This window comes from Pleurodeles waltl, chromosome 1_2, assembly GCF_031143425.1.
Source record: "Pleurodeles waltl isolate 20211129_DDA chromosome 1_2, aPleWal1.hap1.20221129, whole genome shotgun sequence".
Taxonomy (NCBI): domain Eukaryota; kingdom Metazoa; phylum Chordata; class Amphibia; order Caudata; family Salamandridae; genus Pleurodeles; species Pleurodeles waltl.
The window spans coordinates 1,152,629,049-1,152,648,766 of NC_090437.1; the positions used below are offsets into that span (position 1 = coordinate 1,152,629,049).

Consider the following 19,718-nt stretch of genomic DNA (forward strand, 5'->3'; position numbering starts at 1 on the left):
ATACCACTTGCAAACATGCTCACCATCTTTGATGGTCCTCAACACACCCAGAACCAGGACACCATTACACTGCAGACTAAAAGGTGTAACAAAGAAAAGAAAATACAGCACCCAGTATCTGGAACAAAAGCCCCACATCCACTGGAACTGTTCCAATGTGCACAAAGAGGAATGACTATAATACAATACATTAACAGACCACAACCCAGATTCCTTTTCTACTACCCATTGAGTTTATGCTTGTCTTGAGCAGGCATAGAACTCTGCTGCCTTTTTGGCTAGGTTAGCGCTACAGGAATACTATGAAAATACATACATACCACCCTTAATGACCTCAAGCACATGCCATTCCACTGCCACCCAAAACATAACATTTAAATTCACAAAGCAACCATTCCCTTTACGTTGATTTGAAAATGAGGAAAAGATAAAGCCATTGTGTTTTCATACCTATGAACAAACTACTGATAAATCCAAATGATTAAGATTTCACCACAATCCAATGGGGATTTGTTTCATCATCCCATAGGGAAAACTAATGTTTACGGGTGATCAATGGTGTACCTCCTTTGAAATTGGGGTTTTTGCCTTCTAAGAAATACCACGAGTAGCCTCTAAAAATACCAGGAAAATTCTTCTTCTAGTATGCAACAGGCTTTATTAAAGTGTCTTTAGATCATACTGGGAACCATACAAACTGTCAAGGATGCGTTTGTGAAAATAATTTTTAACAACAAAACAAAGGACATAATGGTCATCTCAGTCTATTCACATGGGTTGTGTTTCAGACCAGTATTTCCCAACCTCTGGTCTGGGGACCCCTGGAGGTCCGCAAAGCCTTCTTAATAAATTAATAAAGTGTATATAAATAAGGTGGCTAAATGTACAATTGAAAATGTTAACACGTACTGTAAACGTCAAGGAATTTGAAATTGGAGGCTAAAAATTAAATTAGTATCCTCAGATTTATTTGTGGAAAGAGTGCAGGTGCATCAATCAGAAAATATTATTGATGATGTGTGGCTTTAATTAAATTAAGGAAAGCTCCAACCTTCCTATTAATTTTTTTTTTTTTTTTATTTATATACGTTTGCAAATTTAAATGTGTTATCATTTGTATGTGTGTTTGATGGAATGCTTGTTTCTGTATTTCTTGTTTATTAGTTTTCTGTTCAAATCAAGGCCAGGGTCTTCGGCTTCCAGTAGTAATGGCTCAGTGTGTGGGGGGTCTGCATTCTTATAATGATTCAGGGTCCCCAGGGTTCCTGTAATGATACAGTGGTGTCCACAGAAGTCAAACGGTTGAGAACCACTGTATCAGACATCAGATTGTAATGTCATAGCACTTAGCTGGGGTATCAGTAAGCAAAGGATGCTTATAGCTGAAATAATCAATGTGGCGCAAACCGCTTCCAAGGGAGAACTAACGGGGCACATTGCCACAACTCTCTGAGCACTCCATTTAACAACAGCTCTGCAAACAAGCAGGGATTGTCAGAAAACAGCTACTGTTCTGTTAAGATGCACCAGAACAACAGCTCTGCAAACAAACAAAGATTGTCAGAAAACAGCTACTGTTCTGTTAAGATGCCCCAGAATGTCCTGTCCAGGCACCGATTAGTGGTGCCATTTTGACATAATACTGATCCTGACAACTTTAGCAAATTCACTTGGTCAAAATCTTTACCTATGGCTTTGCATCACTAGTTAACAAAGATACTGGGTACTAGGAACCTCAATTAGTAAATACCACATGTTGTAGATATATTATTATGTATGTATGTATGTCGTATTTATAAAGCGCATCCCGACTCACAAAGAGCATCGAATCGCTAAGATAGAAGGTGAAAAAGAAGGGAAAAAGAAGAAAAACCAAAAAACCCTCCCAGCAAAACAGTCACAACCGAAACGCTTACTAAAAAGAAAAAGGTTAGCCAAGAGGCAAGACTGGGGCTACCGAGGAAAGAGCCAAGTTTTGGCCAGTTTCCTGAACCTTAAGTAAAGCTTTATCCCCCCCATCTAGCTTTGTATGTACGGGGGACCTGAATTCTGTAGGCTTTGGAAGACCTCAGATTTCTCTTGGGAGCATACCAACAGAGCCTACTGGTGAGATAACAAGGACCAATCCCATGAATTACTTTGTAGGTCAGGCAGAGCGATTTAAAAATGATACGCTGAGTCACTGGAAGCCAATGTAGTTTCGTAAGGCTCCCGCTGACTGGTGTCCACCGTGAGAGATTTAAAATCGCTCTAGCGGCTGCATTTTGGACCAATTGCAGCTTATTAATCAATGCCTTTTCCACGTTAAGGAGTAAGGCGTTGCAATAATCAACTTTGGACATAACTAGTGATAAGATAGCAGAGACTCTCCATTCCTGCTTGAGGTAGGAAAACATTTTCCAGAGTATTTCAATCAGCCAAAGGCATATCTTTAAAGTGTGATTTACATGATTTTTAAAAGATAGGTGATCGTCAAAAAAAATGCCCAGGTTCCTACTGACCGTGGTAGGGGCAGGAGGAGTGCCACAATAAGAGGGCCACCAACGTGTATTCCATAACTCTTTTGCCGGCCCAAAACAGAGAATTTCCGTCTTAGTGGCGTTCATTTTCAGCCAATTAGCCTTCATCCAATTACTGACATCTTGCATGCAATTGCTGAACAGATCTGCAACCTCCTCCCAGGGTTTTTTAATAGGAATAATAAGCTGAGTATCATCAGCATAGGAGGTCGGGATAAACCCAAACGATCGGATGATATCAGCCAAAGGGGCAACGTAAAGATTAAACAGAGTAGGGCTTAAAGAAGAGCCCTGAGGAATTCCGCGAGGTAATTGATAAGGCGATGACCTAAAATTGCCGCAACTCACAGTAGTCCATCTATTTGAAAGGAAGGATTCTAGAAGCTTAAGGGCTCGTCCTCTAATCCCTGCTTGACTGAGGCGAGACGTCAATAAGTAAGGAGAGATCGTATCAAACGCCACCGATAGATCCAATAGTACTAAGATGGCCCCTTTGCCTTCATCAACCAATCTCCGAACCGCATCAGAGGAAGAAATCAAGGCAGTCTCAGTGCTGTGCGCCTTTTTGAAACCGTGTTGTGAGGAGTCCAGGCCTCCCCCATCCACAAAAAATTCCCCTAGTTCCTTATTCAGAGTTTTCTCTAAAATCTTAGCCAGAAAGGGAAGGAGCGCTATTGGCCGTAAATTGTTTAAGTCCTGACTATCACCATCCGGCTTCTTCTTTAAGGGCACAACTATAGTCTCCTTCCATGTGGGGGGAGACATACCAGAGTCTAACACCTCCTGAAAAATCGGGGCTAAAGCCCGAGCCATCAGGTCAGGGGCCGGTCTAAAAATGGAGGGGGGGGCACGGGTCCAAAGGGGAACCTGACTTTATTTCACGAATAATTTTTTTAATATTATCATGGGTTGGGGCATGGAATTCCGATACAAATGTGCCCTTTGCTTTAGAATCGGAAACCGAATCCAAGGGAAGTTCCCTAGAGACCACATGGGGAACAAAAATAGCATGTATTTGGAGAATTTTATTCTCAAAGTGCCTTGCGACCTTGTCACAAAACTCCTGGGAATTCTCCAAATCCAGTGGCCTGAGAGGAGTGGATAATGTTTTTATCACTTTGAAGAGTTCTCGGGGAGCGTTTAATGCCTCCTTAACTTTAGAGGTATAAAAATTAGATTTATCTAAAAAACGTGCGGCTTTGTAAGCATTAAGGACAGACTTTAACGCCGCCCTTTCCTCTGGAACTGGGTTCAATTTCCACCGGCGCTCCTGTTGCCGGTAATTTCTCTGCAAAATTTTTAGTTCACTAGTGAACCAAGGTTGACTAGACTTCTTCTGGCTGCCGGGCCCCAAGATCTTAGGAGGAGCCAACTGCGCCATGGCCGTTTCTACACCTTGGTAGAAGATGTCAAGCAAAGGCCGAGCCGACTTCTCAGCCCAATCCCAGCCTTCTTCTAAAGCAGAAACTAGTTCTTCCGTTTTAATCTGCTTCCATGGTCTCAGTATCTTATTCTCAGGTACAGGCAAATCTGGAGAATGTGCGGTATCAATTTTAAAGCGTAACATGTGATGGTCAGTACAGCTTAGCTGAATATTAGTTACAGCCAACTGTATGGCTGTTTGAGCAAAAAACCCATGTAGTGTATGCCCCGCACTATGAGTGGCTGCCGAGACTCTAAGAGTCCAATCCAGAGCCTCCATAAGATCTAAAAACTCCCTAACCGCTGGATTACAAGTCTCATTGAAATGAATATTAAAATCTCCTAAAATAATAGCTTTGGGAGACAAGACTATCGGTTCTACCAAATTGACCCAAGTTTGGAAAAAATTTGTAAGAGGACCCAGTGGACGATAGATCAGTAAGCCCTCCAACATGATGCCGTTGCTGTTGGAGATCTTAAAGACCATCATCTCACATGTTTCCACAGTGGGGCCAGATCAGACACACACGAAATTAGCCCTGCAAATAATTGCCAAACCTCCACCCCTACTTCCGGGTCTATCTAGCCTAAAATGGGTATATCCTGGAGGAGATGCTGCAACAAAGTCCGGGTCTGAGTCTGGTCTTCCCCACGTTTCTGTTATAAACAGGCAATCTATCTGGCAAGTATGTATCAACTCGTAAATTTCCACCTTGTGTTTAGGAAGAGAACGGACATTTACCAGAGCGTATCGAAACAGCAGGCCCTTTGTTACCGTATTCTGGTGTGCTGATATTTCAGGTGTCACATGCCTCCTATCCTGGGCCCTGGCCTCCTTCAGTGTTAAAGGAGTTTGAACTGTCCAATTGCAGTCCTTGCAGGTCCAAACGGATCTATGATCAAACGGCACCTTATGCTTGCAAGGGATGGTCTTAACCTCGCAGCTAGCCCCCACGGAGACCTCACCTTTAAAAGAAAGGGCAGAGTCACCGGCCCCTGGGCCCGTTTGGGCGCACACGGGCGCAGATGGGCTTGCTTTAGGCGCGCCTTCGACGCGCCAGCGGAGCGGCCGCTGGGCCTCCTTCATTTTATAGCACCGGTCTCGTCAGCTAAACCGCTAGCCAAGCGGTGCTGATTGCCGTATCCAGAAGGAGGGCTCTGACAGACCCTCACTTCCAGCCACAAAAAGGAGTACAAAGACGTTGAAAATACACCCCCCGACAGTGCCCAAATGCTGCGTGCAAAATAAACCCCCCCGACAGTACCCAAATGCTGCTAAGCTGCTAAAAAATAGAAAGGTATGAAAACGGATATTAATTTGTTTTCAAAAATATGTTTTATATATTTCTTAAAAACTAAAAGCATTTAAAAAAGAGATTTCCCTAGGCAGCGCTAACCACAGCTAGCACGCTCACCTTCCGTGCGCAGCCTCTAGCCTTTCTTCATTTTTTAGCACCGGTCTCGTCAGCTAAACCGCTAACCAAGTGGTGCTGATTGCCGGTATCCGGAAGGAGGGCTCTGACAGACCCTCACTTCCGGCCACAAAAAGGAGTACAAAGACGTTGAAAATACACCCCACGACAGCCCAAATGCTGCTCGCAAAATAAACCCCCCGACAGTACCCAATGCTGCTAAGCTGCTAAAAAATAGAAAGGTATGAAAAAAGAATTTTTTTAAATTTTTTTTTATATGTTTTATATATATCTAAAAAGCCAAAAGCATTTAAAAAAGAGATTTCCCTAGGCAGCGCTAACCGCAGCTAGCATGCTCACCTTCCGTGCGTGGCCGCTGGGCTTCCTTCATTTTATAGCACCGGTCTCGTCAGCTAAACCGCTAACCAAGCGGTGCTGATTGCCGGTATCCGGAAGGAGGGCTCTGACAGACCCTCACTTCCGGCCTCAAAAAGGAGTAATAAAGACATTAAAAATACACCCCGACAGTGCCCAAATGCTGCTCGCAAAATAAACCCCCGACAGTACCCAAATGCTGCTAAGCTGCTAAAAAATAGAAAGGTATGAAAAAGGATATTATTATTTTTTTTTTTAATATGTTTTAGATATTTCTAAAAAGCTAAAAGCATTTTAAAAAGAGATTTCCCTAGGCAGCGCTAACCACAGCTAGCACGCTCACATTCCGTGCTATATCTATATCCTATTGGATATATTACATATTGATATATTACATTACTCATACAATTCCAAAACAATCAATTGTTGATATAACATTGAAAAAAACAGGAGGTAAGAGTCAGTAAAATGTCAATGACATCTATATCTCCTGCATTTTTCTTAGTAGGAAGATCCTCAATAGGCTGGCTGGCATCCTTCTTTTGTCTCTCCAGCCAGACTGGCCTCCATCACAATGGGCGTGAATGATGTGCAAACTTGCTGCTTAGACAGGGACAAAAGGTCTTGGGTGTGGGGGGATATTGTTGTGCCATTGAAAGGATGGCCTGTGGGCTAGGCCCAAGGACTTGATTAACTTCAAAGAGGCCTACTCTGTCACACACAGATGTAACTAACACACAGGCTGGCATCCTTCTTAGTTTTGTCTCTCTAGCCAGACTGCCCTCCATCACAGTGGGCCTTGTTTTGACATCACAATGTCAGATCCTGCTGGAGTGGCGGGACCTACTTGACAGGTCTGCTGAGGTTTTCCATTGCATTGGGTAGTTCAAAGGAGGGAAACAGAATGGCTTATCAATTTGCATGTTTCTACAGTCTGGTTGCTGAACGCTCAGCTTTGTCTTACCAGATTTCTGTCTCTGAGTTTGTTGGGGGTGTAGGGACTGCCTAAAACTGGATTTTAGTATAAGATATGGGCGGCCAGTAGGATTACCATAGTACGCTTCCCATACACACTCTCAGCCATCAGAGCCCAAGTTTAGTGGGTTAAAAGACTTTGGCCATCTTGTAAATGCCGAAGTGGGTAGAGCTAACCCAGGGAACTTTAACCTCATTGGTTTGGGCATCCCCATGGGTTGTTCACACCCAACAGCTTGTGGCAAGCAACAATATGGCATCTCCAGGCACCCACTTAAGAACACTCCTGGACCTACAGATGATCAGAAGAGGATTGAATCTGCTGTCTGAAATCTGAGAAGAGCCCTGAAGGACTGGACCTGCCCTCTCTCTTGTAGCTCGGGCCAAGAAGTGGACTCTAGGCGTCATTAGGCTGACCTTGTGTTTAAGCTACATGGACACAACAAGCTACAAGAAGCCTTTATCTGCAACTGCCCAGTGGCAAGTGGATCGGGTTGGACTCTGCTAAGTCTTTAAGTGACGCCCCTGAGGTCTGAGGGGCTTTAGTTAGAAGTGTACTCCTGTGGTGGATTGGAACTTAAAGGGCTAAATTCAGAAGGCAAAGTTTTGATCAGGACAACCCTGGTTAGTGTATCTGACCCATGCTACATCATGTTCAGTGTCAACTTGGACCTGTTCTACCATGAACACTGACTATCATTGAAACTTTGTGCTTTGTGGCACTATTTCTACCTGAAACGTTAAGAATTTATATTTCAGGTTCCCCTGCTAGGACTTTTGTCATTTTATTAAATGTTACTCTTTCTAATTCACTATGGGGTTTTTATAGTTTTGCATTTTGACTTTATTACTGTTTCAGTACTGCATAAATACTTTACACACTGCCTCTAAATTAAGCTAGTCTGCTCTGTACCATAGCTAACAGAGAGCTGAGCTCAGGTATTTTCAGTGACTTTAGAGGCTCACCCTAACAAGTATTGTGATTATTACTTGGGATGGGTAATTACCTCCTTTAACTAAAAACCCAATTTCTTACAGAAAATTTGTCATACCGTGACCTTTTGCGACAGCATATAAAACATACTGTTGAAACGTTTCTGACTTAATTGCTAATGTACCTGAAATTCGTACCTGATTATCAGAAGTATTTAAATTGATAAATACAATTTAGGACAAGCTACTTTTACTCACTTGATTAAAAGATTAATGTTTAGTCTTTTGAAACTGCCTATGCACTTTTTCTTACAAAACTGGGATGCACAAATGTCCCACCTCCAAATTAGGAGACAAGGCTTGACTTAGAGGTTCTTCAAACTTACTGAAAAAGAAAACATGAGTGAACATTTGGGGACAATCGAAGATATTGTATGGAATAGATAGCTAAAGACTTTTGTCTTCACAAAAATAATACCATCTATTTTATTCCTATCAGCTCAAGTGCAACATACTAAAATCGTTTCTGAGACCGACTTACATAGGTCATATATGTGTTCATAAGCATATCTAAGACAGGCCTGAGTGGAATGTCACCAAAAAAAATACACTAGTCTGCTAATCAGTCCAAGTGCTACAATTATTGTTCTATAAGCAAGGTAGGCAACTAGCTTGTTTTGTTTAACTTTTTCATCAGTGAACTACACTGTGAAGTGAAAGTTGATGGGAACAAAGTGAAGCAGATCTTTTTCAAACAATTAGCGGCTTCTGGCATCTTGGTTTTAAGGAGAAGTGGCATGTGATATTTGATTTTCAATACCTCAAATTGTCTTGAGTTTGGTATAGTCATTTTGAAACTTCGCTGACAGAAAATGCACTGCAATGATGGAAATAGAGGACCTGATGTACGAAATGTCCATTTGGAAAGAGTGATCGCAAACTTCAAAAGAATTTTCAAACCGAACTAGTACTGACTGGTCAAAATTCCAAATCACAGCGGGCTGCAATCCGGCCTATCTCATCAATATTCAGAAATTACAACTCACTACAAGTGGATGCAATCAATGGAATGGTGGCCTGCTGGGATCCAAAGACCACAATGTCCATGATACTATTTTAATAAAGTAAACTTTGTTTTTAATGCAATGCAATGTTTTTCTTAAAAGAAACAGGGCTGCATTTAAAAAGTAAAGTGTATATTTTTTTCAAAGTTTGTTTCAAAGTTGGCAGTGGTCCCCAAATGGACCCTTCCCTTTTGCAAATGTGTTACCATCCCAACTCCATGCTCAATAACTTCTCAATGTTTTGCGACCAACATCAGAGTTATGGTTTAACCGGCTGGAACTGTGCAGTCACAAGCCCAGAGTAGCCTGCACCATGTTGGGAGCCACACGGCTTTGCACAACAGCCTGGCTGACCCCCTCGCAACCTGATGGCCAGGCGCTTTGTGTTTCCTGGGGCCTTAACTTACCGCTGAATGAGCCATCATTCAGTGTGGACCTACTTCACGTTGCGCTGATAGCCATTGATCACCAGGATACGCTCCCTGCATGTGGAGCTGGCAGCCTAGGCCTATCAGCTATGCATTTAATCAGCACTGCCAGAGGGTTACCCCACTCAGTTCCTCACCTATGAGACAGTTCTTTTGCTGACCCACTAATCCAGAAAGCGAGTGGGTGACGGCTGACTAAGCCCAAAATGTCCCTATGGTGCTTCAGTGCCATCTGGTCGCCCTGAAAGCACAGTGGGCATACAGAGTTACCCCATAGTGCTCCAGCCAGTAAGTAAACTTTCTGATCCCGCCACTGCAGTCCCCGGTCGAAAAACTGGATAGTGCAGTTTAATAACTACCTCATGGCCACCAGGGAGTCGGGTGGCACCGTCAAGAGGTCGCTACGTCTCCACTTTGCCAAAGAGGAAATTTACAAACTCACGTTGACAACGCTGCCATCAGGGCACTGAACACACACTTCAATCCCCAACTGAACCCAGGCTTCCAACAATTCAAGCTCTGTCAATAGTGGGAGGGGGAATCAACACTTTTTACACACATCTGCGCGAGATGGTAAACTCTGCCCCAACAATGACTTAAACCAAATAAGTCTGGGCCCAGATCATACAAGGGTGTAGGTCTGCAGCACTTCGGCAGCTGATCCTACGCCAGCCAGATATTAGGCTATTTTGCTGAAGGATATATCTGTCAGTGTCCCATACTGAATTAGCACTGAAGGAACTCAACACCATCCCTACCAAGGAAGATGTTACCGATCAACATGGATCATTGGACACCCTGCAGACCAGGTGTCGAAACGCAAAAGTGCGGCCAATCTCAGCCCTAGTGCCCAATTCAGGAATTGTGGGATCGCGGACTACCCACTGGAAAGATGCCCTGCATAAGGGAAGGCTTTCTCCAACTGCAGGAAGATTAATCACTTCGCCAGAGCCTGCCACAATGGTGAGATAAGGTGTAAGCAGAAAAGGAAAAGTGCACTATTGTCAGCAATCTGAAATCTCGCTTTTGACAAGAGGAAGAAGGTGCCACTACAATGATCATGCATCATGGCCAGGCACAGATTGAGTAGGAGAAACCAACAATGAGGAAGACATATTCTTCAAATCATACACATAACCAGCAAGCAGCAGCAGGAAACCCCAGCCTGCGTGCTAGGTCATGGTAAATGGCACAATAGTAAAGGCCCTGATCGACACAGGGTGTTAGTGAACGTGATGAATGTGGGACAAAACAACCACCTCAAACAGCGACTCATGCTGTCACTAAACAATACGAAAATATACTCCTATGGAGGCCAAATGGCCTCTCCTGTTGGTAGGAGTGATTCATGTAGTAGCACAACATAGTGACAAAGAGTCACTGGCTACAACATGGAAAAAAATAGGCACGAGCCAAGAACCATGTCACAAAGGAAGGCGAGGAGACACTACTTGGATGTCACAGGGCAGAAGACCTAGAACTTCTTCTTCGCTCAGACTGTCCAAGCCCTGCAGGTAGACCATATCCTCGACTACTTTCCTGAATTATTCAAAGGACTCGGATGCCTAAAGAGAGCTACTGTGAAGCTACATATCGACAAGTCAGTCAAACCAATGGTGATTCTGCACCAAACAATACCATTTCACCTCCAACCTCTTCTGGAACGAAAGCTGGAAGAACTTGAACGCCTTGACATGATGAAAAATTAATCCAGATCTACCCTGTAGGTCTCTCCAATGGTGAGATCCAGATTGTGTATTAACATGCACCTTCCTAAAAGGGTCATCAGGAAAGAGAATGATCTTACCCAACAGATCTGAAAGGGGTGCAGTGGTACTCAAAATTAGGCTTTAATGCAGGGTACCATCAGCTGCAACTGGACCTGGAGAGCCGTTATATCATGACACTTTCAACACATTTGGGCCTGAGACGATACAAGCAACTCAACTTTGAGATTTCATCTGTGACCGAGGGGTTTCAAAACACCATCCGAGAGAACCCCTCCGGCTTGCAAGGAGTAACAAACATCAGTGACTAAATTCTGATTTATTCCTCCACCCTCAAGGACCACCACTGTCACCTGCTAGCCATCCTACTGCACTTCAGTGATCATACACTTACCTTGCATCAAGACAAGTGTTTGTTCTTTTATTCGCAGATGGAATTTTTTTGGCTATGTCTCCACAAAAGGTGGATTAAAAGTTGACCCAAGGAAGTCAGCAGCCATTCAGCAAGCCCAGCCCCCCGCAATGCAATTGCAGTATTTAGTTTTCTGGGGATGGCCATCTACTGTGGGTGGTTCTTTCAAACCTAGCAAATTTATCAGACTTAGGTCTAGAGCTCGCCCCCCACGGCCGCAGCACCACCCTGCTGTCTCCTGACCCTGACCCCCGCCCACGCTGCTGTTAGCGTGTTCGAGGCCCTCCTCCACCCGCAGGCATCCTCCTGCGCCTCATCCCTGGTGTCTAGTGGGCTCTTGTAAGCTTCACTTGACCCGTGTGCCGCTTTTCGCCGTCCTGTAAGTTGTTTTTCTAATTTTCAGCGCCTTTCCCCCTTGCGCGTCTGCCCCCGTTGTGCCCCTTCTGATTGTGCTGCTTTTCGCCGTCCTGTAAGTGTTTTTTTCCAAATTTCAGCGCCTTGCCTCCTTGCGCTTCTGCCCCCGCTGTGCCCCTCTGATTGCTGTACCCCGATTGTAACTTGTGCCATAATTGTATTTTGTGCCTGTTGTTAAACTTTTTTCCTTACTGTTTTGTGCCTTTTCCCTGGTTGTTTTGCCCCTTGGGCGCTCCCCCTTGCTGATCTCCCCTTGCCGCTGCCTCCCTGCGGCCCGCCCCCCTCGCGCCCCCATTCGCCGCTCCCTCCCGCCTCCAGCCTCCCAGCTGCTCCTCCCTCCCCCCTCCCTTCTTAATGGCTGGCACTGCGCGTCACGAGTGAGTGACCTCTGACCTGCCTTAGGTCTAGAGCTCGCCCCCCACGGCCGCAGCACCACCCTGCTGTCTCCTGACCCTGACCCCCGCCCACGCTGCTGTTAGCGTGTTCGAGGCCCTCCTCCACCCGCAGGCATCCTCCTGCGCCTCATCCCTGGTGTCTAGTGGGCTCTTGTAAGCTTCACTTGACCCGTGTGCCGCTTTTCGCCGTCCTGTAAGTTGTTTTTCTAATTTTCAGCGCCTTGCCCCCTTGCGCGTCTGCCCCCGTTGTGCCCCTTCTGATTGTGCTGCTTTTCGCCGTCCTGTAAGTGTTTTTTTCCAAATTTCAGCGCCTTGCCTCCTTGCGCTTCTGCCCCCGCTGTGCCCCTCTGATTGCTGTACCCCGATTGTAACTTGTGCCATAATTGTATTTTGTGCCTGTTGTTAAACTTTTTTCCTTGCTGTTTTTTGCCTTTTTCCCTGGTTGTTTCGCCCCGTGGGCGCTCCCCCTTGCTGATCTCCCCTTGCCGCTGCCTCCCTGCGGCCCCGCCCCCTCGCGCCCCCATTCGCCGCTCCCTCCCGCCTCCCAGCTGCTCCTCCCTCCCCCCTCCCTTCTTAATGGCTGGCGCTGCGCGTCGCGAGTGAGCGACCTCTGACCTGCCTTAGGTCTAGAGCTCGCCCCCCACGGCCGCAGCTCCACCCTGCTGTCTCCTGCCCCTGACCCCCGCCCACGCTGCTGTTAGCGTGTTCGAGGCCCTCCTCCACCCGCAGGCATCCTCCTGCGCCTCATCCCTGGTGTCTAGTGGGCTCTTGTAAGCTTCACTTGACCCGTGTGCCGCTTTTCGCCGTCCTGTATGTTGTTTTTCTAATTTTCAGCGCCTTGCCCCCTTGCGCGTCTGCCCCCGTTGTGCCCCTTCTGATTGTGCCGCTTTTCGCTGTCCTGTAAGTGTTTTTTTCCAAATTTCAGCGCCTTGCCTCCTTGCGCTTCTGCCCCCGCTGTGCCCCTCTGATTGCTGTACCCCGATTGTAACTTGGGCCATAATTGTATTTTGTGCCTGTTGTTAAACTTTTTTCCTTACTGTTTTGTGCCTTTTTCCCTGGTTGTTTCGCCCCTTGGGCGCTCCCCCTTGCTGATCTCCCCTTGCCGCTGCCTCCCTGCAGCCCGCCCCCCTCGTGCCCCCATTCGCCGCTCCCTCCCGCCTCCCAGCTGCTCCTCCCTCCCCCCTCCCTTCTTAATGGCTGGCGCTGCGCGTCGCGAGTGAGCGACCTCTGACCTGCCTTAGGTCTAGAGCTCGCCCCCCACGGCCGAAGCACCACCCTGCTGTCTCCTGCCCCTGACCCCCGCCCACGCTGCTGTTAGCGTGTTTGAGGCCCTCCTCCACCCGCAGGCATCCTCCTGCACCTCATCCCTGGTATCTAGTGGGCTCTTGTAAGCTTCACTTGACCCGTGTGCCACTTTTCGCCGTCCTGTAAGTTGTTTTTCTAATTTTCAGCGTCTTGCCCCCTTGCGCGTTGCCCCGTTGTGCCCCTTCTGATTGTGCCGCTTTTCGCCGTCCTGTAAGTGTTTTTTTCCAAATTTCAGCGCCTTGTCTCCTTGCGCTTCTGCCCCCGCTGTGCCCCTCTGATTGCTGTACCCCGATTGTAACTTGTGCCATAATTGTATTTTGTGCCTGTTGTTAAACTTTTTTCCTTACTGTTTTGTGCCTTTTTCCCTGGTTGTTTCGCCCCTTGGGCACTCCCCCTTGCTGATCTCCCCTTGCTGCTGCCTCCCTGCGGCCCGCCCCCTCGCGCCCCCATTCGCCGCTCCCTCACGCCTCCCGCCTCCCAGCTGCTCCTCCCTCCCCCCTCCCTTCTTAATGGCTGGCGCTGCGCGTCCGTGCCGCTGGCGCGCTGGAGGCGCACCAGAGGCAAGCCCGTCCGCGCCTGGACCGCGCCCAGCGCCACCCCCCCTGGTCCGCACGCCCCCGCACCCCCAGCCTTCGCTACTCGGCCAGCGAACTCCTCGCCCTCAACCCTGGCTCCTCCACAGAATGCTTCCAGGCCACCCCGAAGCACACCAAAGGACCTTTTTCCTGCCGCACCTGCAACTTCACCTGCAACAGAACAACGAAGCCAGCAACAACCAACACAAACCACCTGCACTGCATCCTCCTCAACACACGCTCCGCACGAAAGCACGCCATTGAGCTCTGGGACCTGCTCGACACCGCCGCCCCAGACGTAGCCTTCCTAACCGAAACCTGGTGGAACGACTCCTCGGCCCCAGACATCGCCATCGCCATCCCTGATGGCTACAAAATCACCAGAAGAGATCGCACCAACGGAATCGGCGGAGGAATAGCCATCGCCCACAAATCTACCCTCAAGATCCACACCCACACGGACGACACCCTCAAGACAGCCGAACACCTCCACTTCCAGATTCACACGGACCCCAACACTACCCTCAGAGGAACCCTCATATACCGTCCTCCAGGACCAAGAGCCCCTTCAGCGACACCATCTCCGACCTCGCAAGCACCCACGCCCTCGCCTCTTCAGACTACATCCTCCTGGGAGACCTTAACTTCCACCTGGAGAACAACAATGACGCCAACACCGCATCACTGACCACCAACCTCTCCAACCTCGGACTCCGTCAACTGGTCAACACACCCACCCACATCGCCGGCCACACCCTTGACCCACTCTTCACTGCAAGCAACCACATCTCATTCAGCCACACCTCCGAACTCCACTGGACCGACCACCACTGCGTCCACTTCACGTTCAAGAAAAACACCGAACACCACTGCACCCCTCTACCGCCTCACCGCCGCTGGGGAAAAGTCACCGAAGATCAACTAGCCAGCACCCTCGCCAAAAACCCACCACCCGACCCCACCGACCCGGACTCCGCCGCTATCAACCTCCAACAATGGATCCTCAACTGCGCCAACATCCTAGCACCACTCAAGAGACCCACCGTCAACCAAGAAAAGAAAAAACCAGCCTGGTTCACAGATGAACTGACCACCTCCAAACGCACCTGCCAGAAACTCAAGAAAAAATGGATTCTCGAGCGCACACCTGACAACCTTGCTACCCTCAAGGAAGCCAACCGCGAACACCACCAACTGATCCGACTCGCCAAATGCTCCCATTTCACAGAACGCCTTAACAACAACGCTCACGACTCTTCTGCATCGTGAAGGAACTCTCCAACCCCAACGCCAACGTCAACGACGTCCCTCCATCCCAGAAACTCTGCGACGACCTCTCCACCTTCTTCTACCAGAAAATCGCAGCCATCCACGACAGCTTCAACACCACACCTCCGCCAGATCCCACCCCCAACAACTCCTCCCACGCCGACCGCATCACCACCTGGACCCAAGTAGCCGACGCCGAAACCCTAAAGACCATGAACTCCATCCACTCAGGATCTCCCTCTGACCCCTGCCCACACCACGTTTTCAACAAAGCCGACGGCACCATCGCCCCCAAACTCCACAAGATCATCAACCTTTCCTTCAACACCGCTACCTTCCCGGACAGCTGGAAGCACGCAGAAATCCAACCCCTCCTCAAGAAACCTAAGGCTGACCTCAACGACCTCAAAAACTTCCGTCCGATCTCCCTCCTCCCTTTCCCAGCGAAAGTCATCGAGAAGATCGTCAACGCACAACTCTCCCACTACCTCGAAGACAACTCCATCCTAAACCCTTCCCAATCCGGTTTCAGACGCAACCACAGCACAGAGACTGCACTCCTCGCCACCACAGATGACATCAGACAACAAATGGACAACGGTGAAACCTCAGCCCTCATCCTCCTAGACCTCTCCGCTGCCTTCGACACGGTCTGCCACCGCACCCTACTAATCGCCTCCACGAAGCCGGTATCCAAGACAAAGCCCTCAACTGGATCTCCTCTTTTCTCTCCGGCAGAACCCAGAGAGTCCGACTCTCACCCTTCCGCTCCGAAGCCACCAACCTCATCTGCGGCGTCCCCCAAGGCTCCTCACTAAGCCCAACGCTGTTCAACATCTACATGGCCCCCCTCGCACAACTGGCCCGCCAGCACAACCTCAGCATCCTCTCCTACGCCGACGACACCCAGCTCGTCCTCTCCCTGACCAAAGATCCTCTCACCGCCAAAGCCAACCTCCACGAGGGACTGAAATCCATCGCCGAATGGATGAGCAACAGCCGCCTGAAACTTAACTCCGACAAGACGGAAGTCCTCATCCTCGGTCGCACCCCCTCGGCCTGGAACGACTCTTGGTGGCCCACCGCCCTGGGCCCCCCACCCACCCCAGCCAGCCACGCACGAAACCTCGGCTTCATCCTCGACTCCGCTCTCACCATGTCCAAACAGGTCAACGCTGTCTCCTCTTCCTGTTTTAACACCTCGCATGCTCCGCAGGATCTTCAAGTGGATTCCAACAGGGACCAGAAAGATGGTGACCCAAGCCCTCGTCAGTAGCAGACTCGACTACGGCAACGCACTCTACACAGGCATCCCAACAAAAGACATCAAACGACTCTAACGCATCCAGAACGCATCCGCCCGCCTGATCCTCGACATACCCTGCCGATGTCACATCTCCCACCACCTGAAGGACCTCCACTGGCTCCCCGTGGACAAGAGGATCACCTTTAAACTCCTCACCCACGCACACAAGGCACTACACGACACCGGACCCACCTACCTTAACACCAGACTCAACTTCTACGTTCCCTCACGCCAACTACGCTCTGCCAACCTTGCCCTCGCCATCGTCCCCCGAATCCAGCGCAAGACCTCTGGCGGCAGATCCTTCTCCTACCTCGCCGCCAAGACCTGGAACTCACTCCCGACCTCACTACGCCAGACCCAGAACCTCTCACCTTCAGGAGACTCCTCAAGACATGGCTCTTCAAACGATAGCAGCTACCCCCCCCCCCCAAGCGCCTCAAAACCCTAACGGGTACATAGCACGCTTTATAAATTTAATGATTGATTGATTGATTGATTGGGCTTTGAACTAACTTTGGAAGGGATTTAGTGAGCCACCCCTCTCTACATAATAACCTGACTGACAGTGCTTAATTTGAGAAGGTAATTTCCAGTGCTCAGCACTGGCACTTAATGATCAACATCGTAACTTATGACAGTAAACATGGTGGCACTGTCTTTCAAATTTATAAATTAGCACAACAATAGTTGTTTATTCATTTAATATATAATAAACTTGCCTAATACCTGCCACACAAGGCACTTTTATAGCCTTAGGGGCATGGGATAGCCTGAACTGTCACACTTGTAGAAGTATGATGGTTAGTAGATGTGCAAGTACTGTCATTCGCTGGCAGGGGCAACAGGTGGTGCAAGCGGCAGTGGCCTCCAGCTGAGGGCTCTGGCACTTATTTGTTTTACAAATTAAACACTGCTGACTGATCACCATGCAAACGGATGGACAAAAACTGCTCATGGTTCAGTCCCAGCTGTAACCCTTATTGTGCTGTGTGTATCATGGGGCCTCATCATACCGCCGACTGGGCCCTCATCTGTGCAGGCCTAATCCGCACTCCACACCCTTATGTCACGGGGTCATCTAGAACCACAACACGTTAGGTTACCCTAATCCGGCTGCCAAGGTGTGCAATGCACATTACCGGATGGCATGTGCCATCATGAGGTGCAGGTAGAGTGCATTATGGTCCAGTCTTGGTTGTAATAATGGCCAGGGGTGGCAGCGTGCGGAGCTGGGGAGGAAGAATATTTTTTTTTTAAAAGAACAATAACCTGTCGCACCGTGTCACTTCGCTCCCGCCGCCTTGGTGCTTCTGCCTTCCTCCGCTTCCCACCCAATACAGACACGTCTTTCATGCTGTTACACCACATGAAAGAAGTGCCGGGACCGGCCTGAGTGGCCTGATATGCTGCTCAGGGAGGGAGTGAGAGCATGCACTTGGTCTCCACTTGGCTGTGATACACAGCTGGGTGGAGAGTTCTAAATACGCATGTCAGTTTGGCCAAACCGACATACGTACTTGGAGTGCACCGAGTGCAGCAGAGAATGCTGGCCCCGCCCCACCCTACCTAAGCAGAAAAATAAAATGATAAGAAAAAATGTTTTTACTATCGTTTTATTTTTCTGCTTCACTGCTTCCTCCTTTCAGCAGGGGTGCGACGGTCCTCTGGCATAACGAGGGCCCGCCCCTGATAATGGCAGCAATCAGAGCTTCTGCCAGTGTACATTGAAACAGCATTTCAAAAACAGTTATGCTTAATGTGCGTGAGAATCTGCTGTCTTGGTACGAGAGCAGATTCTTAGACCAATGTCAGTTGATTTCATGTGTAAGATTTGAGGCTGCTGCATTATACGAGTGATTTTGATTCAGAGATAATCGCATGTTGCACTGGCTCCATTAGACGGAGGATTCAATTTAAAGCTCTCTGCATGGCCTATTTTGTGTTTCACAAAAAGAGCCATTCGCTGCTACATCATCTGTTGCAACCCTGCCCACCTATGAGGTCCTTGAGATGTGTGACTTCATTTTGCATGGTGATCCCTAAAGTTCAGAAGGCTACAAGTGGAGGCCACTCCTCTGCCTATCTTGCTCCTAAACTATGGAACTCTGTGCCTATCAAGATACGCAAAACAGAAGAGTAACTGCACTTCAGGAAGATGCTGAAAACTTGGCTATTTGTCTAAACCTGGTGGAATTAGGGTCTGTACTTTTGTTTTCGCGCTGGGAGGCCCATTGAGTAGACATGCGCTTTATAAATGCCTAGAATAGAATATGTGTAGCCTATATTGCATCTAGACATTAATTGATATTGAGGAGTATGAACATTTCATGTTTCTCAACTTTGTATTTGAAAGCAGACATTACAGAGAACGTAAAATTATACCACATTTTAGTCACAGTTCTACTAAGTAGAATTGGAACGATCCCTAGCATCAACTCACTCATGGAGATTGAAGATCACAGTCATTCATTGATGCCAACCCAACCCATTCAGGCAGGTGTCCAACCCCATCCCTGTTTATTTCCCTCCCAGAACGCGATTCATATATCCTGATATGAAACAGAAAGGTTGTCAGATTGGTAAACCCGCCCTAGGTACACTTTCAGCACCCGTGATCCGTTGCACAGAAAGATCTACTCTGAGCCTACAATAAAATATTATATATTAGTACATTTTTGTTGTTGTTGATGTGCCTGACTCTAACATGGCCGACCCACACTTTCACACTATAGCTGAGGAAAGGGCCAGACTGCTGCAGTAAGATTCGCTGATTTCATGAACATTTCACGTGCAGGCTCTTTCCAGTACCCACCACTTTCCGCCTCTGGGTTCCGCTGGAGTAGGAGTGCTGCCTGTTGATGAAACCGGCGTCTCACTCTTTGCAAGTCCTCATCCTCTACTCGCACGGCCATCGCCTCGGAATTCGCTTCCTATAATTGACGCACAGTAATGACGACGGGGTGTTGCATAGAGACGACACAACAAGGTATACTGTGTGGGTCTGCTTGTGGTTGAAATGGCGTAATCGTGGAAGGAGTGTATCAGATTTAATTTCTCTCTTTGATGGAATGTGGACCGGTAGAATGATGTTCAGCGATGAAGAGAATGTATTCGTTATGACTTATACATGATGTCATTCGTTATCACATTTGGGTGCCTTGAGGTCAAATTTCGCTAGCAGTGT

The 19,718-nt window shown here is 48.0% G+C and overlaps 1 protein-coding gene across 1 annotated transcript in view; it reads right to left on the bottom strand.

The window, feature by feature from the left end:
- Positions 1–19,496, bottom strand: part of TMEM128 (transmembrane protein 128) — a 113,718-nt gene extending 94,222 nt beyond the window's left edge. Inside the window, exon 1 of the mRNA XM_069202871.1 lies at positions 19,347–19,496. Within this exon, the coding sequence (XP_069058972.1) occupies positions 19,347–19,446 (100 nt within the window). The 5' untranslated portion in view covers positions 19,447–19,496. The remainder of the gene's footprint in view (positions 1–19,346) is intronic.
- Positions 19,497–19,718: the final 222 nt, after the last annotated feature.